We start from the raw sequence: 25634 nt of genomic DNA, 5'->3' as shown, positions 1-25634 counted from the left end.
CGGTACCTTGTTTTTCCCAAAGGGTATGACTATACATTTTTTGGCGTTCAGCTTAAGGCCATGGCTCTGGCACCAATTATCCATTTCTATGAGGCCTCTCTGAAGGATGTTTGTGTCCGCTGGAGTATCAATTATGGCGCACAGTTTGCAGTCATCTGCGAACTTTATCAGCCACAATCCTCCTATGTTTGCCTGTACCTCGGAAAAATAAATGCCGAATAAGAGGGGTCCCAGGACTGAGCCCTGTGGGACACCGCTTGTGACTGGCTTAGAGTCTGATATAGCTCCAGCAACTCTGACCCTGTGGTTTCTGTCCTTGAGCCAGCTTGCAACCCATCTTGTGACATATGGGTTTACATTTAAGCTGGTGAGTTTGTCTATGATGCCCGAGTGGGGTATTGTGTCAAAGGCTTTTGCAAGGTCAAGGTAGGCTGTGTGAACTGCCTTACCCTCATCAATGGCCTTAGTGACTGTTTCAAAAAAGTCGACCAAGTTCAAAAGGCAGGATCTGCCCTTGACAAAGCCAAATTGGGAAGGATCCAATGTCTGTAGGTCCCCAATGTCTTTGTTTATGAGCTCCATAATGATCCTCTCCATATCTTTGCAGACCAGCCTCATCAAGCTTATGGGGCAGTAATTTCCAGGGTCCTTAGAAGCACCGCCTTTGTGAAGTGGGACCACTGTTGCCGTACGCCACTCTTTGGGTACGTATCCTGTAGTAAGGCTAAGATTAAACAGCAGCCTTATGTGTGGGTTTAGTTCCTCTTGGAGTTCATGTAGCACACAGCCTGGGACACCATCCTTTGATCCATTGATGCTGTGTTTTTAGCTTTAGAGAGGGCGGCTCTCACCTGGGCATCTGAGATGTTAGGGAGGCTACACTCTGCTGGGATAGTTATTTCTCCTTTTGGGAGGGAGGGGGAGGAGAAATTTGCACTGAACCTGTCTGCCAGAATGTTGGCAATGTCAGTGGGTTCAGTGTATTTTGTGTCATTTTGGACTAACTCTGAGCATATCTGGGAGTTCCACCCAGGTTTCTAACATAGCTAAAGAATGTTGTCTTGTTATATGGTGAAAACATCCGACAGCACTATCAAGACAATATTATTGCTTCAACATGCAGAGGAAGCTGGAATACTATAAGAAGCATTGTTGGTGGGTGAGGAAAAGGCATTTGATTCGGTGGACTAGATGCTTTTATTTAAGGTGCTAAAAATATTTTGGTACCAGAAGACCTTTTAATGTGCATAAGATGAATATATGCAAGGTCTTCTGCAAAGACAGAAGTTAGCATATTCTGCCCTGTTTAAATTAAAAGTAGGAAACTGACAGAGGTGTTCAAACTCTCCCTCCTGATTTTTGCTTTATAATTAGAATAATTGGCAGAATGGATCAGTAGTTTAGAGTTGATTACTCCATTATCTTTAGCAACGTTTTGCACATATGATTGTAGTTAAACATATTCAGGATAGTCACTCTTTTGCAGTGCACCCATTTCAAACCTACCTGTTTTTTTTTTTTTTTTTAAGAAATGTCCAATACTTTTTCTAAGTGCACGCCTGTGCACATATTCTACAACTCTCTGACTTATGTTCTCAGAAAAATCCACTACAACATTTCTTCTGGACATGTCATTGAACACAGACTTTGTATTGCCAATTGTTTTTTCCACCTGTCTGTATATTAGTGTCGGCTTCAATTTCAAACACACTACCTTTCTAAAAGTTGTGCTTATTAGCAGAATTCCAGAATACGTTCCCCCAAATCAAAAGTAAAAAGCCATAACAATGCTCTGTAGTTCACTGATTTCCACTGCACATTTAAGATGCAGTAAAGTCCTTCATGAAATTTGTAAATTCAACACAACTTTCTGATGATTGCCACCTCCCTCAGTAATTCTTTCTTGAGTACATTCTACAAAAACATTTTTCAACACTTTTTCTTCAGCATTTTAGTGCATTTACTGTGCATATCTTTGACAAACATTGCAGCAATTCACCATGTACATCTTTTGGTAAATGACCTTTCAGCAATGTCATATCTCTTTGCCAAAACACCTAACAGTCATTACAATGCTGGTACGCCATGTAATTCTTTTTAAGCTTGTCTTAAAAAGTACATGCAGTTGCATCTCTTGAGTTACTTTGCACTGACTGCTTCTAGCTTCTATGTCCAAAGATGAGCATCTGACTAAGCTTAACATGCAGTTAATAATTTACTCGCCAAAGCACTTCACAGTTTTGCATTTGTATGAGTCCCAGTAAGTCAGAAGCATTTCAATTACTTTTCATTATAATTATTCACAGCAGAGAGTTTGACACAGGAAAAGAATACCGATTCCTCATGAAGCACACAGTCAAGCAGTCTAATATCTCTTTTTTACAGGTGGAGAAATCAAGTCACACTGGGCCTACACTTTCAGGTGTTGATATTGGGACCAAAAATAGTGCCGTTTGGTATGTTTAAACCAGCTTTGCCTGTTTTCTTTAGCAGTGTAACATTCTAAAACTGCTAGAGACTAATCTTCATATTTAAGAGTGCGTTACAGTGAATTACCTATATTAAAATCAAAAGTTAGTACACTTTCTCTCTTAACCATGGTAACTAAAAAATGTCCCTGAAATAAAATAATGGCTTTACAGCTCATAGTCCTTGTTCAGGTCATACGTTCTGAAGTCTGCACTATTCATTCTTCTCCTTTACATGTCCTGTTGTACGTCTCCCTAATATTTCCCCTCTTGCTACTAGAGAAGCCTCCATCTCTCTCCTTCTGTCTGATCTTGCCTTTTATAAGAATGGGATGTGGCCTTTTCCATTCTGGACATGTGTGGATCCTCCTCCCAGATTGCCCCCAAAATGCAACTCCACAGCAGTCTCTGGGGGCACTATATTTCTTTGCCTTAGCAGTCTATCTTCACCATTATAGAAGAATCAAAGTATGAGCTGTATAGGTACCAGGGACAAGCAATGCATTATTTCAGTTAGAAATTCCATAGTTCAAGTCCACCTGTTATAAGTCAGATACAGTAATTATTGGTTAAGTGGGGAAACTCTTATTTTGATTTGTCTGAGAGGTTTAGAAATGAGAAATCAAAGGCAAATAAAACCTAACGACAGTAAACATACCTTATTTGCAACACATCAGAATGATTACCTATAACATATAACTTCATGTAACATACAAAAGTAGAAAAGGGACACTTACCATTTGAGATCTATTCTTAGGAGAGCTGTTAATATCCTGTATCTTCTCATTTGCTGAAAACAGAAGGATACCAGTTACATGCTTTGGTATTTCTTCCTGTGTTTCATTTTCTTAAATGGCTGGTTTCTCATAAAGCAGTGACTGATGGTACGTATCCCATATTTTAATCAATTCAGTCCTATCAAGGCAAACATGTCAGCTACTGAGGCCCAGCAAGAAAACTCGTATTATTTTGTGCAGGCCTTCAATCTAAAATGTATCACAGAAATACATATTGTAGGTAATAAACTAGTTTTGCTACACGGCTTATTTTCATATTCAAAAATGTTTCACTGACAAACTGTAAGCTTTTTCCACCCCATGTTTCATGTGTACCCTACATATCATATGCACCATCATTTTCTGCTTACTTATTAACAACCATCTGGTGAATTTAGCAACTTAAAATGTTTTTCTTTTCTGATTGTCCACTCATAGAAGAAGTAGTAAAAGTTGTAAACGTGAACCCTTTTTACTGAATGATAATAAGAAACTCTTATTTTGCTTAAACATTTACTTATTGTGTTTGCTGACAAGATATGTGGTCTGGTACTGGGACCATTTTCAGCCAAGGCCTAGATACAGAAGCACAGCAAATTACAAAGTTAGCATGATTTGCAACACAAAATACAACATCTACACAAGCGATTACAGTTTTCAACAGAGCAGATTACAGAACACATTATTTAAGTTGGAATGCAACGTTTGGCTTGCAGAGGTGATACAACACTGCTTTGTTTTACAGCTCAGTACAAGATCATTTTAGGTAAAGGGAACTAAATATCACAGGGGGAAAACACAGAGGTGGGGTGTCATTTCTATTAAGCAAGTATTAAGAGAAGGAGAAGGAAAAAATTGAGGGATAAAAAGCCTGCAATTGCAGCAGTTTTATATTTACATATTTACACAGCTTGATTCCTACATTAAGATTCAAGCCGATTAGACAAGTTATTCTTGTGTTAATATTCAAGCCAATTAAACAAGTTGCTATTTGAAGTTTTCTGGTAGAGGAAGTAGAAGGCTTAGCCATTGTCTAAGAAGCAGGAGCGCTTATAGGAGTCCTTCGGGCATTCATAAAGTTTTGCATGAAATGATGTATAAGCTATAGGTTCTCGACTTTTCTAATGGAACCAGTTCAAAGTAGCAGGAACAATTTTACTAAAGCTCCTTTTACTGACTGCAAGATTAAATGTGGGCTTAATTAAAGTCATAGCACTGCCTCCTTGGGTTCTTACAGAGTACTGATAGTGCTTCACTTATAGTTTCACTCCCAAGACAATTTAATAATGTCCATGCAGGATTCTGAAGGTCAGACATGACAGGACGGATGTTGATCTAGTCGGAATGGGTACATGGCTAACTTTCTGAACTGAGAAGCGTTGATGTTCATTATAAGATGCTAGATTAATAAGTCTGCGAAGGGCACTGATAGTGGTTTGGATGAAATGAATTCTAACCATGGAGAGGCCATCAAGTCTTGAAATGGGTATATTCTTTGCTATGGCTTTCCTGGCTTCAATAGCAAGATGGTTAGAGATAGAATCAGTAATCCTAAGTTTGTGAAGCTACATTCTTAACAATATTCATTGCATGGGCTTTGACAGAAAAAGAGACTGAAGGTAGGCTCCAATGTTAAGAGCAAGGTATTTCTATCCTTGCAATGATTTTGATTTGTTGTTACTGCTGGTGACACTTTTTTACATGGCTTCAGTATATGAGCTTATTTTTTGTGGAAAAGGTCATGATAGCAATCTTACTGTCATTAATTGCTAGAAGGTTTTCTGTTAGCCAGAGTGGTAGTCTTTTTTCAGAAATGTTTTGAGTTCATGGATACTAGATTCAGTTTTGTGAAGTATTGTCTGAAAAGAGGGTGATGCCTGAGCATGGTTTGCATTTTTTTTGATAAATAGTGGTTATATGGGAACATTTTTATTGCATTTTTTTGATAAATAGTAGTTATATGGGAACATTTTTGTTGCATTTTTTTTATAAATAGTAGTTATTTGGGAACATTTTTGATAAATAGTTATATGGGAACATTTTTGTTGCATTTTTTTTTTGATAAATAGTAGTTATATGGGAACATTTTTGTTGCATTTTTTTTATAAATAGTAGTTATATGGGAACATTTTTGTTGCATTTTTTTATAAATAGTAGTTATATGGGAACATTTTGGTTGCATTTCTTTTTGATAAATAGTAGTTATTTGGGAACATTTTTGATAAATAGTTATATGGGAACATTTTTGTTGCATTTTTTTTATAAATAGTAGTTATATGGGAACATTTTTGTTGCATTTTTTTATAAATAGTAGTTATATGGGAACATTTTTGATAAATAGTTATATGGGAACATTTTTGTTGCATTTTTTTTTATAAATAGTAGTTATATGGGAACATTTTTGTTGCATTTTTTTATAAATAGTAGTTATATGGGAACATTTTTGTTGCATTTTTTTATAAATAGTAGTTATATGGGAACATTTTTGTTGCATTTTTTTTTTGATAAATAGTAGTTATATGGGAACATTTTTGTTGCATTTTTTTTATAAATAGTAGTTATATGGGAACATTTTTGTTGCATTTTTTTTTATAAATAGTAGTTATATGGGAACATTTTTGTTGCATTTCTGTTTGATAAATAGTAGTTATATGGGAACATTTTTGTTGCATTTTTTTATAAATAGTAGTTATATGGGAACATTTTTGTTGCATTTTTTTTATAAATAGTAGTTATATGGGAACATTTTTGTTGCATTTTTTTATAAATAGTAGTTATATGGGAACATTTTGGTTGCATTTCTGTTTGATAAATAGTAGTTATATGGGAACATTTTGGTTGCATTTCTTTTTGATAAATAGTAGTTATATGGGAACATTTTGTTGCATTTTTTTATAAATAGTAGTTATATGGGAACATTTTTGTTGCATTTTTTATAAATAGTAGTTATATGGGAACATTTTGTTGCATTTCTGTTTGATAAATAGTAGTTATATGGGAACATTTTGGTTGCATTTCTGTTTGATAAATAGTAGTTATATGGGAACATTTTGGTTGCATTTCTTTTTGATAAATAGTAGTTATATGGGAACATTTTTGTTGCATTTTTTTATAAATAGTAGTTATATGGGAACATTTTGGTTGCATTTCTGTTTGATAAATAGTAGTTATATGGGAACATTTTTGTTGCATTTTTTTTATAAATAGTAGTTATATGGGAACATTTTTGTTGCATTTTTTTATAAATAGTAGTTATATGGGAACATTTTTGTTGCATTTTTTTTTATAAATAGTAGTTATATGGGAACATTTTGGTTGCATTTCTTTTTGATAAATAGTAGTTATATGGGAACATTTTTGTTGCATTTTTTTATAAATAGTAGTTATATGGGAACATTTTTGTTGCATTTTTTTATAAATAGTAGTTATATGGGAACATTTTGGTTGCATTTCTTTTTGATAAATAGTAGTTATTTGGGAACATTTTTGTTGCATTTTTTTATAAATAGTAGTTATATGGGAACATTTTGGTTGCATTTCTGTTTGATAAATAGTAGTTATATGGGAACATTTTGGTTGCATTTCTTTTTGATAAATAGTAGTTATATGGGAACATTTTTGTTGCATTTCTTTTTTATAAATAGTATTTATATGGGAACATTTTGGTTGCATTTCTTTTTGATAAATAGTATTTATATGGGAACATTTTTGTTGCATTTCTGTTTGATAAATAGTAGTTATATGGGAACATTTTTGTTGCATTTCTGTTTGATAAATAGTAGTTATATGGGAACATTTTGGTTGCATTTCTTTTTGATAAATAGTAGTTATATGGGAACATTTTGGTTGCATTTCTTTTTTATAAATAGTAGTTATATGGGAACATTATTGTTGCATTTCTTTTTGATAAATAGTATTTATATGGGAACATTTTTGTTGCATTTCTTTTTTATAAATAGTAGTTATATGGGAACATTTTGGTTGCATTTCTTTTTTATAAATAGTAGTTATATGGGAACATTTTTGTTGTATTTCTGTTTGATAAATAGTAGTTATATGGGAACATTTTGGTTGCATTTCTGTTTGATAAATAGTAGTTATATGGGAACATTTTGGTTGCATTTCTTTTTGATAAATAGTAGTTATATGGGAACATTTTGGTTGCATTTCTTTTTGATAAATAGTAGTTATATGGGAACATTTTGGTTGCATTTCTTTTTGATAAATAGTAGTTATATGGAAACATTTTTGTTGTATTTCTGTTTGATAAATAGTAGTTATATGGGAACATTTTTGTTGCATTTCTTTTTTATAAATAGTAGTTATATGGGAACATTTTGGTTGCATTTCTGTTTGATAAATAGTAGTTATATGGGAACATTTTGGTTGCATTTCTTTTTGATAAATAGTAGTTATATGGGAACATTTTGGTTGCATTTTTTTTTAAATAGTAGTTATATGGGAACATTTTGGTTGCATTTCTTTTTGATAAATAGTAGTTATATGGGAACATTTTGGTTGCATTTCTTTTGATAAATAGTAGTTATATGGGAACATTTTGGTTGCATTTCTTTTTGATAAATAGTAGTTATATGGGAACATTTTTGTTGCATTTCTTTTTGATAAATAGTAGTTATATGGGAACATTTTGGTTGCATTTCTTTTTGATAAATAGTAGTTATATGGGAACATTTTGGTTGCATTTCTGTTTGATAAATAGTAGTTATATGGGAACATTTTGGTTGCATTTCTTTTTGATAAATAGTAGTTATATGGGAACATTTTGGTTGCATTTCTTTTTGATAAATAGTAGTTATATGGGAACATTTTGGTTGCATTTCTTTTTGATAAATAGTAGTTATATGGGAACATTTTTGTTGCATTTTTTTTTTAAATAGTAGTTATATGGGAACATTTTGGTTGCATTTCTTTTTGATAAATAGTAGTTATATGGGAACATTTTGGTTGCATTTCTTTTTGATAAATAGTAGTTATATGGGAGCATTTTTGTGACGTCTTTCCTGTTCTCTTCCTTTCACTAATATTATAAGGCAAATGGTTAACCATGGGGAAGGTTTCCCCTTACCTCTTTTTGGTCTCAGGAAAGTACCTGTCAAGTACTCTTTTGATAATAAAAGTGAAGTATTGAACAACAACAGGTGAGCCCAGTCACTTTAATATCTTCTTTGCTTTCTTTGGTGGACCTAGAATATATGAAGATAGGGGGAGGGATTCTATACAAGATAATTGCCTCATATGGAATGTCTTCACTTAGGTTGTTAGGTAAGCATTTTAAGTTTTAAATCCTATGTTGGACATTGGTTATAAATAGGTCAAGTAGTGAGAGTTTCACAAATGTGGTGCTTGGTCTAGTTGGGAAATTACCTAACTAATGTAAGTTATACTGTGACAGGAAAGCCTCAGTCTTACATGTATCTGAGGGTATATCCATGGTGAAGCTTTTTAAAATTATGTTGTTAATTCTGGCTTTTTGAATGGTTATGGTTACTTTAGTCTGGGAGCTTGCTATGGAAGCGGTCAGGGATGTAAACTGCTACTAAACATTTTTATTTTGTTTCCTATGGTTGGGTGATTAGAATCCAGTTTGGGTCTTTATATAATTTGCGGCTTGTATTAGATGCAAATTAAGGTTTTAGCTTAGGTTATTTTTTTACCACTGGAGTACAACCACCACCACCTACCTTATGATTTGGTCTGTTGGCAAGAAATATGTCATATTTCTTATTTACGCAGGAAGAGGGGCTGATAGAGGTTTTAACCACATTTTGGAGACAGCCAGCATGTCTAGTTGGTTTTCATTAACCCAGGCTTCTATACAGTCCAATTTGTTATTCATACTTTGCTTAAGTGACATTTTTTTTATTTATTTTGAGTTGGCTGGATTGATATTGAATGGATGTAAAGCAAACTTGAAGCTGGTACTGAGATGGTAATGCTACTGGCTGTATTAATGGACAGTGTGCTGGAGATGTAGCTGGATTTCGGTTGAGGTTTACACCCAGGGGATGCATTGTTTTACAAGACAGACATATAATAGAAGGTGCAGTTTTTTTCATTCATTTATGACTGAGGGAGTTTTATTTTGTTAGCTTTGATTTCCAGGAGTCCAACAGCAGCTGACAGTGTGTGACAGATGCTATTACTAGCTGACAGTGTGTGACAGACACTATTACTAGCTGACAGTGTGTGACAGACACTATTACTAGCTGACAGTGTGTGACAGACACTATTACTAGGTGGCAATTTATGACAGAACTATTACTGTAATGCCAATGAACCTCAAGGCCGTATCTCAGTTTCATCTGCTGCTGCATTGCGTCTACTTTGGGAGAGAGGGGATGTGTTTAAGGAAGAAAAAGGAATGCATACGAATTAAACTGCTACCTACAATTCCCCCATTTAGTTCCTGAATTTACTGGTTGCCTCCCCGCTGTGACCGAGTTTTCAGTGCACACTATTTCCTTTTCTGTCCACAGTAATATGTCTGCTACAATGCAGCAGGCAGGTGATAGTCCTTACATGTTCTGTGTAGTCTTGCTTGGCAGTGTTCTTGCTGAGCCTGAAGGTTATTTTATTATGTCATTTGTAACTCATTTCAAGGTGCAGTGGTATAGCTGACCATAAAGGGGTTTTGTCTGATGTTAGTCAGAGGATGAGATGTTGGTCGGGGATTTATTGGGTCATCTCTTTCGTGTACTGTGCAACTGTAAAAGCAGAAACAAAATTACATGAGAAGGTTGGATTTTAGACTTTATGGAAACATGTAATAAAGTAACAATAGGGTGTTGTACTTCATGTGAAAATAAATTGTTAGACAACATAACACCTCCAAAATTCCCTCATTAATTTTGGGACTAGTCAAAGACTAACAGCCACATTTTTTGTACTGCTGATCTTTAGGGCAATGCCATCTCACCTGAGAAAAAGTGCTAAATCACCTCAGACCATCTTACAAACTGACCAGTCGCTACTTTTATTTATTTAAATTTGTTAACCACTCACCAATGGTGTAGAATGAATAGAAATGAGTTAAAATCTTGAAGAAGAACATTAGAAAGGGATTTTTTTTTAACTTTTGCAAACAAGATATACACTATTACAAATAGAAAATAAACAAATAATAAATATTTATCATTTTTAACTTCACGGTTATTATATGGCTATCATGTTAACAATGAGAAAACAAATAAAACAGAGACAGTTGGAGTAATGCATTAAAACTACCATATGCAAAAACAGTAGACACTATAAAATAAGGCATAAAATATTTACAGAATACAGAAGTAGGTCATCCCATGGTGTCAAAGGCTATAGCAAATAAATGTGATTTAAGCAGCCTGTGAAAGCTGGCCAATGATGGACACTACTGGACCCATGAACTCATAATTTCTACTGGTGAGAGACCTGAAAGACAAATGATTGAGTACCGGATGCCTCAAGATGGAACCACTAGCAGCCCCTAGGGACAAAGCAGGGTGACACAGCATGACCAGCTCCTTCAGGTAAGAGAGACTCAAGAATGAATGGACAGGTCAGTTAACACTAACACCTTAAACATTATTTTATGTCTTGCAAGAAGCCAAGCTGTGCTATGCAGATTAGGTGTAACATGTTGGGAATGAAAGGTAACAGTGAGTAGCCTAACATCAGAGTTCTGCACCATTTGCAGGTGATCTACCTCAGTGTTAGGGAGTCCCAGGTACAGAGAAGTACACTAGTCAGCTGGGAAGAGACCAAGGCATGAACAACAGCTACTGAGCAGGCTAGCTTAAGGTAAACAACGACTTAATCCTGGAGATGTTTCACAGATGGAAACAAGATGATTTTATGCAAGCAGATATTAGATCACTAGGTATGAGCCTACAATCTAGGATTACACCTAAACTACATGCTTATTGCCACTACAAATGCTGTAGTTAAGAAACAAAGGGGCAGAGAACCCTGTCAAAGTAGAAGGGACTGCCATGACCTCAGTTTTAGTGATGTTAAGTTTCATGTGATTACAACTAAACCAAGAATGCATGGCATCAAGGTCATCAGCAAAAGGGTACACATTTCCCATATTACCCTGTGGGAAGGAAAGGTATACCTGAGTGCAATTAGCATTACTGTGGTATGCTAGCCCTCCCTGTCACTGGAAGAATACTGACTGTAAACAGCAATGTGCAAAGGCGACAGCCCTGTGGCACAACACAATCAAGAGAGTATGATGAAGAAACGTAAATTCTGGAGGAAACTTTCTGAGTCTGGCCTGAGGGATGGGATCTTAACCACTGTAGCACCACAGTAAATACCAGGGTACAGATGTAAATGCTTAATCAACAGCCTGTGGCCTTTAGTATCAAATGCTGCAGAGAAGTCCTGATGGATCAGTACAGAACTGTGCGACTAGTTTCCATGCCAATCAGAAATCACTGACAACTTTAACAAGAGCTGTCTGTGTACCATGGAGAGTACAAAATGCTGCCTGAAAGGCATCTAATAAGTTTCCTACAATTACATATTCATCATGCAGATACACAGACTATTTTGGAAGTGAATGGGTGCGTATCCAAATTTAGAGTTAAAAGGAGTAAGAATTACGGAAAGGGATAGCATGAGATGATTAAAACTCAATCTGTACAGTTAGGATCACTGTGACAACTCTCTTCTTCTCTTCTATTTCCTGGTTTCTTGTTAAACAGATAGTTGTAGCCTGGGAGGTGGAGACCGGGAGGGGGGTCTCACCCCCAGCTTTGTGATGGATATGATACCTAGTGAGTAAAGTAAAAGGATGGGGTGCAGTTGTAATTTATTTTTAATAGTAATGTCTTTTGGCTTTTCCCTGTTAGGGGTCACCACAGCGGCTAATGATTGGCAGTGAATTTTTACAGTGCCAAGTTGCCAGCCCGACGCCCAACCTTCAAAGAAGGCACACCCATTCACACTCACACCTACCTGCATGTCTTTAATGTCACTCGACCATGGGAAGGACATGCAGACTCCACACAGAAGGCACTCCAGCTGAGAATCGAACAGGAGAACCTCTTGCTGTGAGGCGACAATTGCTGCACCACCACGGCCCTGTAATTTATTTTTAATCCTTCCTACATATTAACTAGACAACATTTAAGAGTGATGCTAGAATTTGTGTGATGCAGTGAGTTTCTGCATGGGCTTCAATCTGTTTCTATGTTGCCTTATATCAGTAATAATAATATGATGGGACAAAATAGAAGTCTTGGCCACATAAACATGAAAATTTCATTTTGTGACATGATTGAGAGATGACTTTGGGGTGAGGGTACAAGTGACAGGTGTGGCACGGTCAGAGACATGGGGTTTTCCTAATAATGCTATGTTTGAAGGATGGATGCTGAATGGGGAAGTAAGTCATGTGACAATGATAATGAAATAGTGTTAATTTCACTAGTTTCACATAAGCATGGTATGCTCAGTGCCTTGTTTATGCAGGAGTACGTTTATGAATATTAGTATGGAAAATAAAGAGTGTGCATGAACTTGGTCTATATTTCGTAGTACGATGACAGCTGTGGTTACATACCTGATGTTCCTATCCTACTGCAGATACAAGTTGGGTGCTTGTATGTCCAGAGATTGGGGTTATGTGGATGAGTTTATTCAACTAATGTAACTTTTAAAAATGGGGGTAGGTGTTAGTTAAAGAGGAGCTGGTGCAGTTATACTACTGATTAATTAAGCATGATTATATTATCCCGAACTGTTTATCCTGAGTGGACACAAGCAGTTTGGTAGCACTACTCATACTGCTCCTCTAGTGAGGGACTTGTGATGGAAATGAGGGAGGGGGTTGTTAAATATAAATGGACAGTGACTGAGCAGCAGGGAATGGAGGTTGCAGAAAGGAGTAAAGTGGGCCACCACTCAGAAGCCAGCAGCAGCCATCACTGTGCATGTACTCAAGAGCTGACCATGAGTGAGGAGGGTGCACTAAGAAATGGACAGTAAATATCAACTAGCCACAGCATTTCTTAAATAAGTAATAAATGAAACACTTCATTATGCCATAATATAAGGGGCCAATGTTATGTTATCTGGGACCATTCATCCAGTCAAACATCAACCCTGTGTAGTTCCCTTTGGACACTAATATACTACCTCTGAATGGAGAAGTGGCAGCTGTAGGTATTTAATGCAGAACACCAAACTGTTTTAAAATAAGAGACAAACTATCAGTTGGAAGGGGGGAAAAAGGAATCTCCACTAACCTGCACTGAAAAGGCAGCCTCGTATAGAATTGGTTTTCAACAGTGTTCTTCCTAAGAGAAGTTGCCCACCCAGGATTAACAATCAGATCCACGAATTTCAGTCACAAATACAGATCAAAGGGTGGGGAATATTACAGAATGTACGTACTATCAGGAAATAGAAACAAAGACATAATGCTGCAAACCAACAGCTCTGCCTATGTAAGCTAAATCTGATGTTCCCAAGTGTATTAATAAGGAAAACACTCTCTTGAAAGCAACTTCTTGATGGCTGAGTTTCTTCAGAGGTCTTGCCAGTCACACAAGGCAATTTCTAAGATCTATGTAAATTAAACTACCTTTGTTTCTAACTGTTTTATGACAAAGAAAAACTCTTCTGAATGTGATTTGTAGGAGGCCACTTCCCTTTATATATTCGGCCAGGTACATCAGACAGTTTAATATCTGTGTAAAATGAACTGTATATTTCTCCTGAGTGTCTTAGGAAGGGGAGACACTTCTAAAAGTGATTTGTAGGCAGATGAAAAGAACCAGGCAAGAAAAGGACCACTTCACTGATCAGCAAAAAAAAAAAAAAAAAAAAAATGTCAGTGGCTTTTTCTGCTGGAAACTTCAGTAATGTCAGTCTGCCCCACATATTTTCACTTCATGCACTTCAACACCAAATCTGAGACATTCAGTCATTAAATGGATACATTTAGCCTTCCAGTTATTTAATACTGAACAACACTGCATGCTTTTTTCGTAGGGTGTGAGCAGACAAAACCTTTAAACGACGAGCTTAGGTGACAAAACAGTGGTCAGATGAGAAATGGAAAGCAAATGTAAAACTATATATACTGAAGTAAAGGCTGGATACTTGGGGTAAGAAATTAAAGGTAACAGAAATCTGGATTTAGTCCATAGACAGTAATACTTTATTACTTCTCCAGCATGGAAGAAAGCAAAATAAACCTTTCAAGCAGCGCTAGGCAGTTTCATGGTATACCCAAATATGGACAACCTGTCAATCTGCTCTCCCTGAACATCCCTTAGACTCCAACGGCTGCAACAGCTGTTTCCCTGGTGCCTTGTAACGGCGCTTAGTAGCCTGGCAGGGTCCACAGTTCAGCAACGTACAGTCTGACAGGCTTTACTGAGGATTTCATAACAACTTCAAATAAAGCAAAACAAAGCATAATAACAGCGCTTTACAGGAGCGGGCTGCAGGCCAAATGTACACCTCTAACCAGCTGCTGCTGTCATTCAGCCTTCTTACAACTACACACAAGCTAAGTTAGGAACTTAGGTTAGGGGGCTCACACAAACACAAGGCAAGCTTCTGTTTACAATAACTTGGGATTCTTTCTTCAGCTTTATTTGTTCTGCACTTACAGACATTCTGAAGGTCAGACTTGCTCACTAATCTTAAAGCAGCACCAGACATGACAATCTACAAATACAATGTAGTGCTAAAGAATTTTCTGCAGAAAAGGAAAAAGTCTTATGCCAAAAGCATGATTTACTTCAACCAAATACAAACCATTCTGAGGGTGGAGAACCGCAGATCTAAGCCATGTAACTGACAGATTCAGTTATTAAATGTATCTGGGACATCTGCAGTCAGAAATCAAAAAAGGTGACTAAAATTCTGCTGGAAAGAGGAAAATCCACTTCTGTCTTCTATCTTCAAAACCCCCACTTGAGGGAGTGCATGCAGCACTTTAGTTAGTGGGAGTGACAAGCTAGTTTAAAACAGTATACAACGTGTGGTGACTCATTACCCAAAGTCAACTGTTCTAAGCCAAGATAAATAAAAAAACTGATGGACCAGACACCATTATATCAAGCCATAATAGTATGGAAAATTAATTTACTGAATAAACATGTGAGACAATCAGAAATGGCACTGTGAGTACTGCAACCTGAATCCTACCGAAAGGCAGTCCCAGGTCAGGTGCATATACACACATCTTACCGTGTGCCTTCATCCCAGCACCTCCCACAGTAAGTCCCTGATGGGAGTAAACTTTATAACACTGGTACAATGCAGAGCAGAATAACTAATGCTATTCGAACCACACATAATTATACAGTGCTTGAAAAACTGTTATTTTATATAAAGAATAATATGTATACATTTAATTGGTATGTAAGCATTATGTAAAACTGCTGTCATCAATATGACAACTTGCATACATGTTGATGTGTACGTCTGTCTGAGTGCATGTGTGTTTATTTCTCTCTCCCACCATGCATATATATATATATATATATATATATATATATATATATATATATATATATATATATATATATATATACATACATATATACACATATCTTTATTACCTGGGTAAACCGGACACATAGTTCCTTTTTAGGGGCTGGATAAGTGACTTTCTCAGTCACACAGTAAGCAAGTGGAGGTTGTGAGAATATGTGCGACTCAAACTCAGGACTGCTGAAAGGTCAAGGTCTAGCAAATAGTCTTAAAACGCAGCACCAAGCTAACAATATATGTAGATATACACACAGTGTGAGACAGGCAGGCAGACAGGTATATTGGGTAGCATGCATTATCAAAGGATCATAGGCTCCAAGGAAATGTAAGACAACTGAGACAATTTACACCTTTTCAATATCCACCCTTAGGCTGCAAAGCAGGTCAGTACTGGAATAAATGTATGGGTACCTGTCCAACAACCCAGGCTTAATTTGAAGGATGAGATGGTGGAACTTTGTTTAACTTGCAGGGTAAGGGGTACGTGTCAAGCAAAACATGTGCCTCTCCATAGCATTTTACTTGTGTGTTGGGGAGATGTTAACTAAACTGAATAGGCAGGATCTCAGTTTGACATAGGCAGACCTGATGTGGGTCTAGCTGATAAAGGTTTTTTAGATCATAACTTATGAAACTTAGGAAGGCAAGTACAGTGTGTAAATCAGAGTAGTTAGGAAATTAGGCTAACCAGTCTATATCTTCCTGAGTCTGTGATAGAGCAGCCCTTGCTTAGGGGCATCATCACTGCAGTTCACCATACTTATCACCACTGCAGTTCACCATACATATCACCACTGCAGTTCACCATACTTATCATCACTGCATTTCAGCATACTTATCATCACTGCAGTTCACCATACTTATCACCACTGCAGTTCACCATACTTATCATCACTGCAGTTCACCATACTTATCACCACTGCAGTTCACCATACATATCACCACTGCAGTTCACCATACTTATCATCACTGCATTTCAGCATACTTATCACCACTGCAGTTCACCATACTTATCATCACTGCAGTTCACCATACTTATCACCACTGCATTTCAGCATACTTATCATCACTGCAGTTCACCATACTTATCACCACTGCAGTTCACCATACTTATCACCACTGCAGTTCACCATACTTCAGGGACAAATCCTGCTCAGGTTAAACAATTTAAAGAGGGAATCCACAAGGGTATATTTGTCACTGCTTTTTTTTATTCTCTTTTTGTTTTTCACACAGCTGACCATCAGTGGACCACAGTGCCTGTCCTAGGTCACTGGGTCCACCTACTCCTTTTGGCCTTTCCCAGAGTAATTCCAACTTAATAGCTCTGGCTGATGAGGGGATTGAGGCATCTGTGGTCCATGTCATGCTGCTACTATGTTTTTTCTTCCCCTGAATGTGCACAGTAACACTGTGTGGGTGGGATGTGCAATGGGCAGATTGTGTCAAACTGCTCCTCAGCTTTGAAATGCATTGACATTGGTTGATAACCCATCCCACTAGCCCTCAGGAAGCACTTACATGGTTAGTTTCTGAGGCCTCAACAAGGAACATCAGACCACTTCATGTGCCCTGTGAACACACCCCTCCCTCCTCCCTACAGGATGGGCAGTCTCTTCCTCCTCCCCCGGCAGTGTTTCAGATGCCTGACCTACTTCTCAAACCCTGGTCAAGTGGGTCACAATCAGGGTTTTATCACTCTGGTGATTGGCATTATTTATTAGGCATCCAGGAAAATTATCAGGCCCATGGAAATAGTAATGCAGTAATGATAATTACTTACATAACAGGAAAATATAGTTTCTGAAGAGAAAACTACATCAGACAGTATAGTACAGTATGTAGTGTATATATTGTAAAAATAAATATTTGTTTGCTATTCATGAGTAAAACTTCATGTATGAAGTTATCAGACTGCTGAGCAGGTAGCACACTAGCCTTATATGTTGAATGATCAAAAGAAATGTGGGTTCTACTCCTGCACCAGGTGATTGGATTAATTTTACAATCCTGGCACTGTAATCTAGCATAAGGAATGTGTTGCAATGCTGAGTGCACCAGCTTTCATATGAGACATTAAACTGCCTGAATTGGTGGTAGCACAGCTGGATGGAAAACATTCCACAGCACTTATTGAAAAGAAAAGGGGAATTTCCCTGGTGCCCCAGAAAAATTCCTCCAATTAAGTATGAATACCACCACAGGACTCACACAAATCAATGACATAGTGGGACCAACCACATCAACAAATCATAAAAAAATAATAATTACATTTATCATCATGAAATGGCACCATCATGTTAGCTAAATATGCTGCTTTTTATTGTTTATTAATAAAGATTTAAATATCAGTGTAAAATAACACAAGCATACTTTGGAAATCAATGTACTTCTCTTATTCCCTCAGCTGAATTTTATCGAAAATATGTTTTATGCTCAAAGCAAGATTTCCATAGCTCGGGCAAGCTTTGGCTGCTGTCACACATGTTTAACTAATTATCTCAAGCAGTGTTGTTGACAGCCTGCTTGCTGAGTCAGATATATTGAAAGGATACACTTATCAAATCCATCCATCCATCCATCCATCTATCCATTCACAACCCCTTTTTCCCATTTTTGCACATGGGGTCGGGATGTCATTTGAACAGTGGCAATCATCTGGAGCCAAAGTTGGTGGCCAGCCCTACCGCAGATACACTTATCAAATGTGTGTGTGTGTGTGTGTGTGTGTGTGTGTGTGTGTGTGTGTGTGTGTGTGTGTGTGTGTGTATATATATATATATATATATATATATATATATATATATACATACATGCATATAAATGTATATTCATTGAAACTGGCACACACACAGTATCACTGAGTTAGAAATAAATGATTTCTTCCTTAATCTGTGAGGGAGTTGTTTGTCATAATACATTGGTGCATACATGTGTGTGTCTGTATCTGTGTGAGTTCACATGCGCACATGTGTATAAATATGAGTATTTGACAGGTGTCTCTTTTGATTAACACCCTAATTAATGACTTGGTTCTGTCAATTTGTACTTTTCGACAAGATGTTGTAGAGTAATATGACAGCGATATATATTACGCAATCCATTATTAGGTGGATATCATGTTTTAATTTAGTAAGTGGCCTGCCCAGGTCAGTCTGACAAGGACAGTATTTGAATTAAGTCCCTTACACAGGATTTCACAGCATAGGTTCATAGGTTCATAGATTAAACTAAGCTAACTGCCCTTGCGAGCCATTTTAAGCCTAGCCAATTATTCCTTGTGAGACTCAAACCCTGCACCTTGTGTTTGTAAGGCAAACACCTTAACCATTAGGCCAACCCTCCCAACCCATTACTGTGTTCTTGTATCAAGGCACTAATGTACAATGTCTCAGTTTGTATCCCATAACCTTCTGCTCATGTGCACTGATGGTGGGATCATGTGTCACAGTGAATACTCCAAGCAACAACAATTTCAGAGTTAGCATGTATTACTTACACTTAAATTGTTGCTACTCCTACGGCCACACAAAATATCCTTGTACTTTCAACAGGCACCCAGATGGTTTTATTACTATGTGCATAACTGCGTGGCCACATTAGAACCATCTCAACTGTCTCAGAAGGAGTGTGAACAAGTATGAGATATTTGAATTTCTTTTGCAAGTAACATAACTTCATGAATTGCTGATATAAACAGATAAAAACAGTCAGAAAATAGTTACTAGGAGGCATTAGTGAACTGTGTATCTAATGGGCAGGGATTAAATATGTATGAAATATGCATATTTAATCCCTGCCCATTGGATACACAGTAGCTGTATATTACTATGTGCCTTAATAAACTGAAGGTGATGCATGTTATGGGGGACAACCATGTATCAAATTCATGTCCACATACTACCAAATTAACTTAGCCCTGCTACCTGTTGCCAAGAATCATACAGTTGTAGAGATATTCAAACTAAAATGATGTATTAATTGTGGAAATGTGCTTATTATATATTAACATGTTTTCATAGTCATGTGCATAAGTGAGTAGCCAAAACAGTACTCCCAAGACAGGTGGTCTGGGAGGAAAAATTAGATTGGTTAAATGCATGAAACATAGCCTGCATGAAATAGTTACATAAATTTTGCAAATATCATAAAATTATGAATTACTGTCATAACTACATTAAACTGTGCACCAGTGTCCATTTAGAAGTACTGCTGAGTTAAACAGTTACAGGTTCATCAAATGTAACACCAACTAAATGGGATTCAGAGAACCAGAGAAATTGTATTTTTTTCCTGCTAAATTATGATTATATGCTACATATTAATATTTTCATTAATACCTGGATTCAGAGACAGTTTATAAGCCACTTCTTAGTATTGTAGGACACTTTACATAATGCTGGAAAAAGTACAGTCGTGTAAGTAATCTTACCACAAACAGTCCATGTTTCAATAATCAATGCTTCAGCAGGCAGCTGTATGGGTTATATCATACATAGGATGTAACAGCAGGCCAACTTCTAAAGCTTCAGGGCACCTTCTGTGCTCCCAAACTGTTAAGACAGTTTGAGCTGTGTTGACTAAAAGACAGGTTTTGGTGGCAAACCTAGCATAAAAAATACACCAAAAAACAGTGGTGGTGGCAAGAAGGAATGGTTACTGTACTAGTAATCATACAAACATCTGCTGTTACGGTAAGTTTACTTACACAGCTGTACATTCAAACATCTGCTGTTACGGTACATTTACTTATACAGCTGTACATTCAAACATCTGCTGTTACGGTACATTTACTTACACAGCTGTACATTCAAACATCTGCTGTTATGGTACATTTACTTACACAGCTGTACATTCAAACATCTACTGTTACGGTACATTTACTTACACAGCTGTACATTCAAACATCTGCTGTTACGGTACATTTACTTACACAGCTGTACATTCAAACTTCTACTGTTACGGTACATTTACTTATACAGCTGTACATTCAAACATCTACTGTTACGGTACATTTACTTACACAGCTGTACATTCAAACTTCTACTGTTACGGTACATTTACTTATACAGCTGTACATTCAAACTTCTACTGTTACGGTACATTTACTTATACAGCTGTACATTCAAACATCTACTGTTTCGGTACATTTACTTACCCAGCTGTACATTCAAACATCTACTGTTACGGTAAGTTTACTTACACAGCTGTACGTTTAAACATCTGCTGTTACGGTACATTTACTTATACAGCTGTACATTCAAACTTCTACTGTTACGGTACATTTACTTATACAGCTGTACATTCAAACTTCTACTGTTACGGTACATTTACTTATACAGCTGTACATTCAAACATCTACTGTTACGGTACATTTACTTATACAGCTGTACATTCAAACATCTACTGTTACGATACATTTACTTATACAGCTGTACGTTCAAACATCTACTGTTACGGTACATTTACTTATACAGCTGTACATTCAAACATCTACTGTTACGGTACATTTACTTATACAGCTGTACATTCAAACATCTACTGTTACGGTACATTTACTTATACAGCTGTACATTCAAACTTCTACTGTTACGGTACATTTACTTATACAGCTGTACATTCAAACATCTACTGTTACGGTACATTTACTTATACAGCTGTACATTCAAACATCTACTGTTACGGTACATTTACTTATACAGCTGTACATTCAAACTTCTACTGTTACGGTACATTTACTTACACAGCTGTACATTCAAACATCTACTGTTACGGTAAGTTTACTTACACAGCTGTACGTTCAAACATCTGCTGTTACGGTACATTTACTTATACAGCTGTACATTCAAACATCTACTGTTACGGTACATTTACTTACACAGCTGTACGTTCAAACATCTACTGTTACGGTACATTTACTTATACAGCTGTACATTCAAACATCTACTGTTACGGTACATTTACTTATACAGCTGTACATTCAAACATCTACTGTTACGGTACATTTACTTATACAGCTGTACATTCAAACTTCTACTGTTACGGTACATTTACTTATACAGCTGTACATTCAAACTTCTACTGTTACGGTACATTTACTTATACAGCTGTACATTCAAACATCTACTGTTACGGTACATTTACTTATGCAGCTGTACATTCAAACATCTACTGTTACGGTATATTTACTTATACAGCTGTACGTTCAAACATCTACTGTTACGGTACATTTACTTATACAGCTGTACATTCAAACATCTACTGTTACGGTACATTTACTTATACAGCTGTACATTCAAACATCTACTGTTACGGTACATTTACTTATACAGCTGTACATTCAAACTTCTACTGTTACGGTACATTTACTTATACAGCTGTACATTCAAACATCTACTGTTATGGTACATTTACTTATACAGCTGTACATTCAAACATCTACTGTTACGGTACATTTACTTATACAGCTGTACATTCAAACTTCTACTGTTACGGTACATTTACTTATACAGCTGTACATTCAAACATCTACTGTTACGGTACATTTACTTATACAGCTGTACATTCAAACATCTACTGTTACGGTACATTTACTTATACAGCTGTACATTCAAACTTCTACTGTTACGGTACATTTACTTATACAGCTGTACATTCAAACTTCTACTGTTACGGTACATTTACTTATACAGCTGTACATTCAAACATCTACTGTTACGGTACATTTACTTATACAGCTGTACATTCAAACATCTACTGTTACGGTACATTTTCTTATACAGCTGTACATTCAAACATCTACTTTGTATGGTAAGTTTTCTTACACAACTGTACATGCAAACATCTACTTTTTATGGTAAGTTTTCTTACACAGCTGTACATTCAAGCATCTACTTTTTATGGTAAGTTTTCTTACACAGCTGTACATTCAAACATCTACTTTTTATGGTAAGTTTTCTTACACAGCTGTACATTCAAACATCTACTTTTTATGGTAAGTTTTCTTACACAGCTGGACATTCAAACATCTATTTTTTATGGTAAGTTTATTTACAGAGCTGTACATTCAAACATCTACTGTTATGGTAAGTTTACTTACACAGCTGTACATTCGAACATCTACTGTTATGGAAAGTTTACTTACACAGCTGTACATTCAAACATCTACTGTTATGTTAAGTTTACTTACACAGCTGTACATTCAAACATCTACTGTTATGGTAAGTTTACTTACACAGCTGTACATTTGGACATCAACTGTTATGGTAAGTTTACTTACACAGCTGTACATTCAAACATCTACTGTTATGGTAAGTTTACTTACACAGCTGTACATTTGGACATCAACTGTTATGGTAAGTTTCCTTACACAGCTGTACATTCAAACATCTACTGTTATGTTAAGTTTACTTACACAGCTGTACATTCAAACATCTACTGTTATGGTAAGTTTACTTACACAGCTGTACATTTGGACATCAACTGTTATGGTAAGTTTCCTTACACAGCTGTACATTCAAACATCTACTGTTATGTTAAGTTTACTTACACAGCTGTACATTTGAACATCTACTTTTTATGGTAAGTTTATTTACAGAGCTGTACATTCGAACATCTACTGTTATGGTAAGTTTACTTACACAGCTGCACATTCAAACATCTACTGTTATGTTAAGTTTACTTACACAGCTGTACATTTGGACATCAACTGTTACAGTAAGTTTTCTTACACAGCTGTACACTCAAACATCTACTGTTATGTTAAGTTTACTTACACAGCTGTACATTTGAACATCTACTTTTTATGGTAAGTTTTCTTACACAGCTATACATTCAAACATCTACTTTTTATGGTAAGTTTTCTTACACAGCTGTACATTTGGACATCAACTGTTACAGTAAGTTTTCTTACACAGCTGTACACTCAAACATCTACTGTTATGTTAAGTTTACTTACACAGCTGTACATTTGAACATCTACTTTTTATGGTAAGTTTTCTTACACAGCTGTACATTCGAACATCTACTTTTTATGGTAAGTTTTCTTACACAGCTGTACATTCGGACATCTACTCTTAAGGTAAGTTTACTTACACAGCTGTACATTTGGACATCAACTGTTACAGTAAGTTTTCTTACACAGCTGTACACTCAAACATCTACTGTTATGTTAAGTTTACTTACACAGCTATACATTCAAACATCTACTTTTTATGGTAAGTTTTCTTACACAGCTGTACATTCGGACATCTACTCTTAAGGTAAGTTTACTTACACAGCTGTACATTCGAACATCTACTGTTATTTATTTTATTTTTTTTAATTTATTTTACATTTGTTAACTGGGTTAGTCCAGCTGAGCATTAGTTCGTTTTCAGTGGAGACCCGAGGAGAAAAGCTCCTCAATCAGTGTTAACATTTTACATGAAGTCAGCAAGAAAATTGCATTGGCAGCTAAAACAATTAGAGAAATAACACTTTACAATAACATTTTCCAGAAAACAGTTGTGTACAAATGTTAGAGATCAAACTGAAAAAAGCATTTACAACAAATCATACAGAAGAGCAGTACAGTGCCATGTCAGAATTCTTACAACAAAAACTTAGGTACAATGTCAATGTAGGGAAAACAGTGTTCATTATTCCGAAGTAGTTATATACAGTATAGGTACAGATGGAGTAGTAAGGTCATGTAGAGGTTAAGCAACAAGACAGAGAGGTAGATGAATATTAAGACAGACAGTGGAAGAGAAAGGAGGGATGAGAGACAAGCTAGGGTTAGGTAGTTTCAGGGAGGATGACTACAATGGCAGGACCATTTATTTATTAGATATTCCCGAGTGGCTAGTTTGAAATGTTTTGTTTGGTCAAGGGACCTAATTTCTAGGGGTAGATGGTTCCAAGTTGTAGCAGGTTTATAGTTATAAAGTAAACACCCTGATTTGGTTTTGGGTTTATAGATCTGTAGGAAGTCTTGGTCTGAGCTACGTAGTGTCCTGGTTGGGGAATATTTAGTTATAATTGATTGAAGGCTAGGGCAGAAAGATGGTAGATAAAGGATGGAGTGGATAATTAACAGTTGCTGTAGTAGCAGCAAATGAGGGAATTTAAGCCACTGCAACTGTAAAGAGATAGGCAATGGTGTGATTTGTAGGTTTGGTTTGCAGCAAATCTGCCAACTTTATTATATGTAGTTTCAAGTCTGGTTATGAGTGTGGTGTTAAGATTTGTGTATAACTGAGAGCTATAAAGGAGGGTGGGAAGAAGAAATGCAGGGAGAGAGTTATTCTGGCTGAGGTGGTTAAATGTCTTTTGTTTCGGTAAAGGAGTCCGAGTTTCTGGTGAGTCTTTTTGATAGCGGTAGTGATTTGGAGATCAAATTTAAGCTGATCATCTATTATGACTCCTAGCAGTTTAGTGCTAGGGTCAGAGGTAATGACAGTGTTACTGCTAGATAGGATGGAAAATGTTGTTTTGAGACTGATGAGGTTTTTTGGGAGGAAGAGTAGAAGCTTAGTTTTCTTAGGGCTGAGAATTAATTTGTTGTCACAAAGCCATGTCTCTATGGTGTTGAATGATGCTTGGGTAGTAGAGTGGAGGTCAGATGTATTGTCAGCAATGGTGATGACTGTAGAATCATCAGCATATTGTACAAGTGTGGAGTTGGGACAAGAAGTGTAAAGTAGGTTGGTGAAAATATTGAAGAGCAGTGGCCCCAGTATGGATCCTTGGGGGACACCCATTGAGACGGTTGGGGGGGAGAAAGAGCAGAGTGCTATTTAACAGCTTGTTGGCAGTTAGAGAGACAGCTGGAAAACCAGGATATGGTGGGAGGAGAGAATCTTAGGTGAGAGAGTTTGTCTAGGATGAGGGGATG

The 25634-nt window shown here is 36.5% G+C and overlaps 1 protein-coding gene across 1 annotated transcript in view; it reads right to left on the bottom strand.

Annotated features, from left to right (window-relative positions):
• The window catches only part of LOC122810494 (neuron navigator 2-like), a 2968645-nt gene that overhangs the window by 2714393 nt on the left and 228618 nt on the right, over positions 1–25634 (bottom strand). Inside the window, exon 7 of the mRNA XM_044082075.1 lies at positions 3206–3258. Within this exon, the coding sequence (XP_043938010.1) occupies positions 3206–3258 (53 nt within the window). The remainder of the gene's footprint in view (positions 1–3205; positions 3259–25634) is intronic.

Source organism: Protopterus annectens, chromosome 9.part0 (assembly GCF_019279795.1).
Source record: "Protopterus annectens isolate FY-2018-M chromosome 9.part0, PAN1.0, whole genome shotgun sequence".
Taxonomy (NCBI): Eukaryota; Metazoa; Chordata; order Ceratodontiformes; family Protopteridae; genus Protopterus; species Protopterus annectens.
The sequence above is the reverse complement of the archived record's forward strand: the minus strand, read 5'-3'. Positions and strand labels throughout refer to the sequence as shown.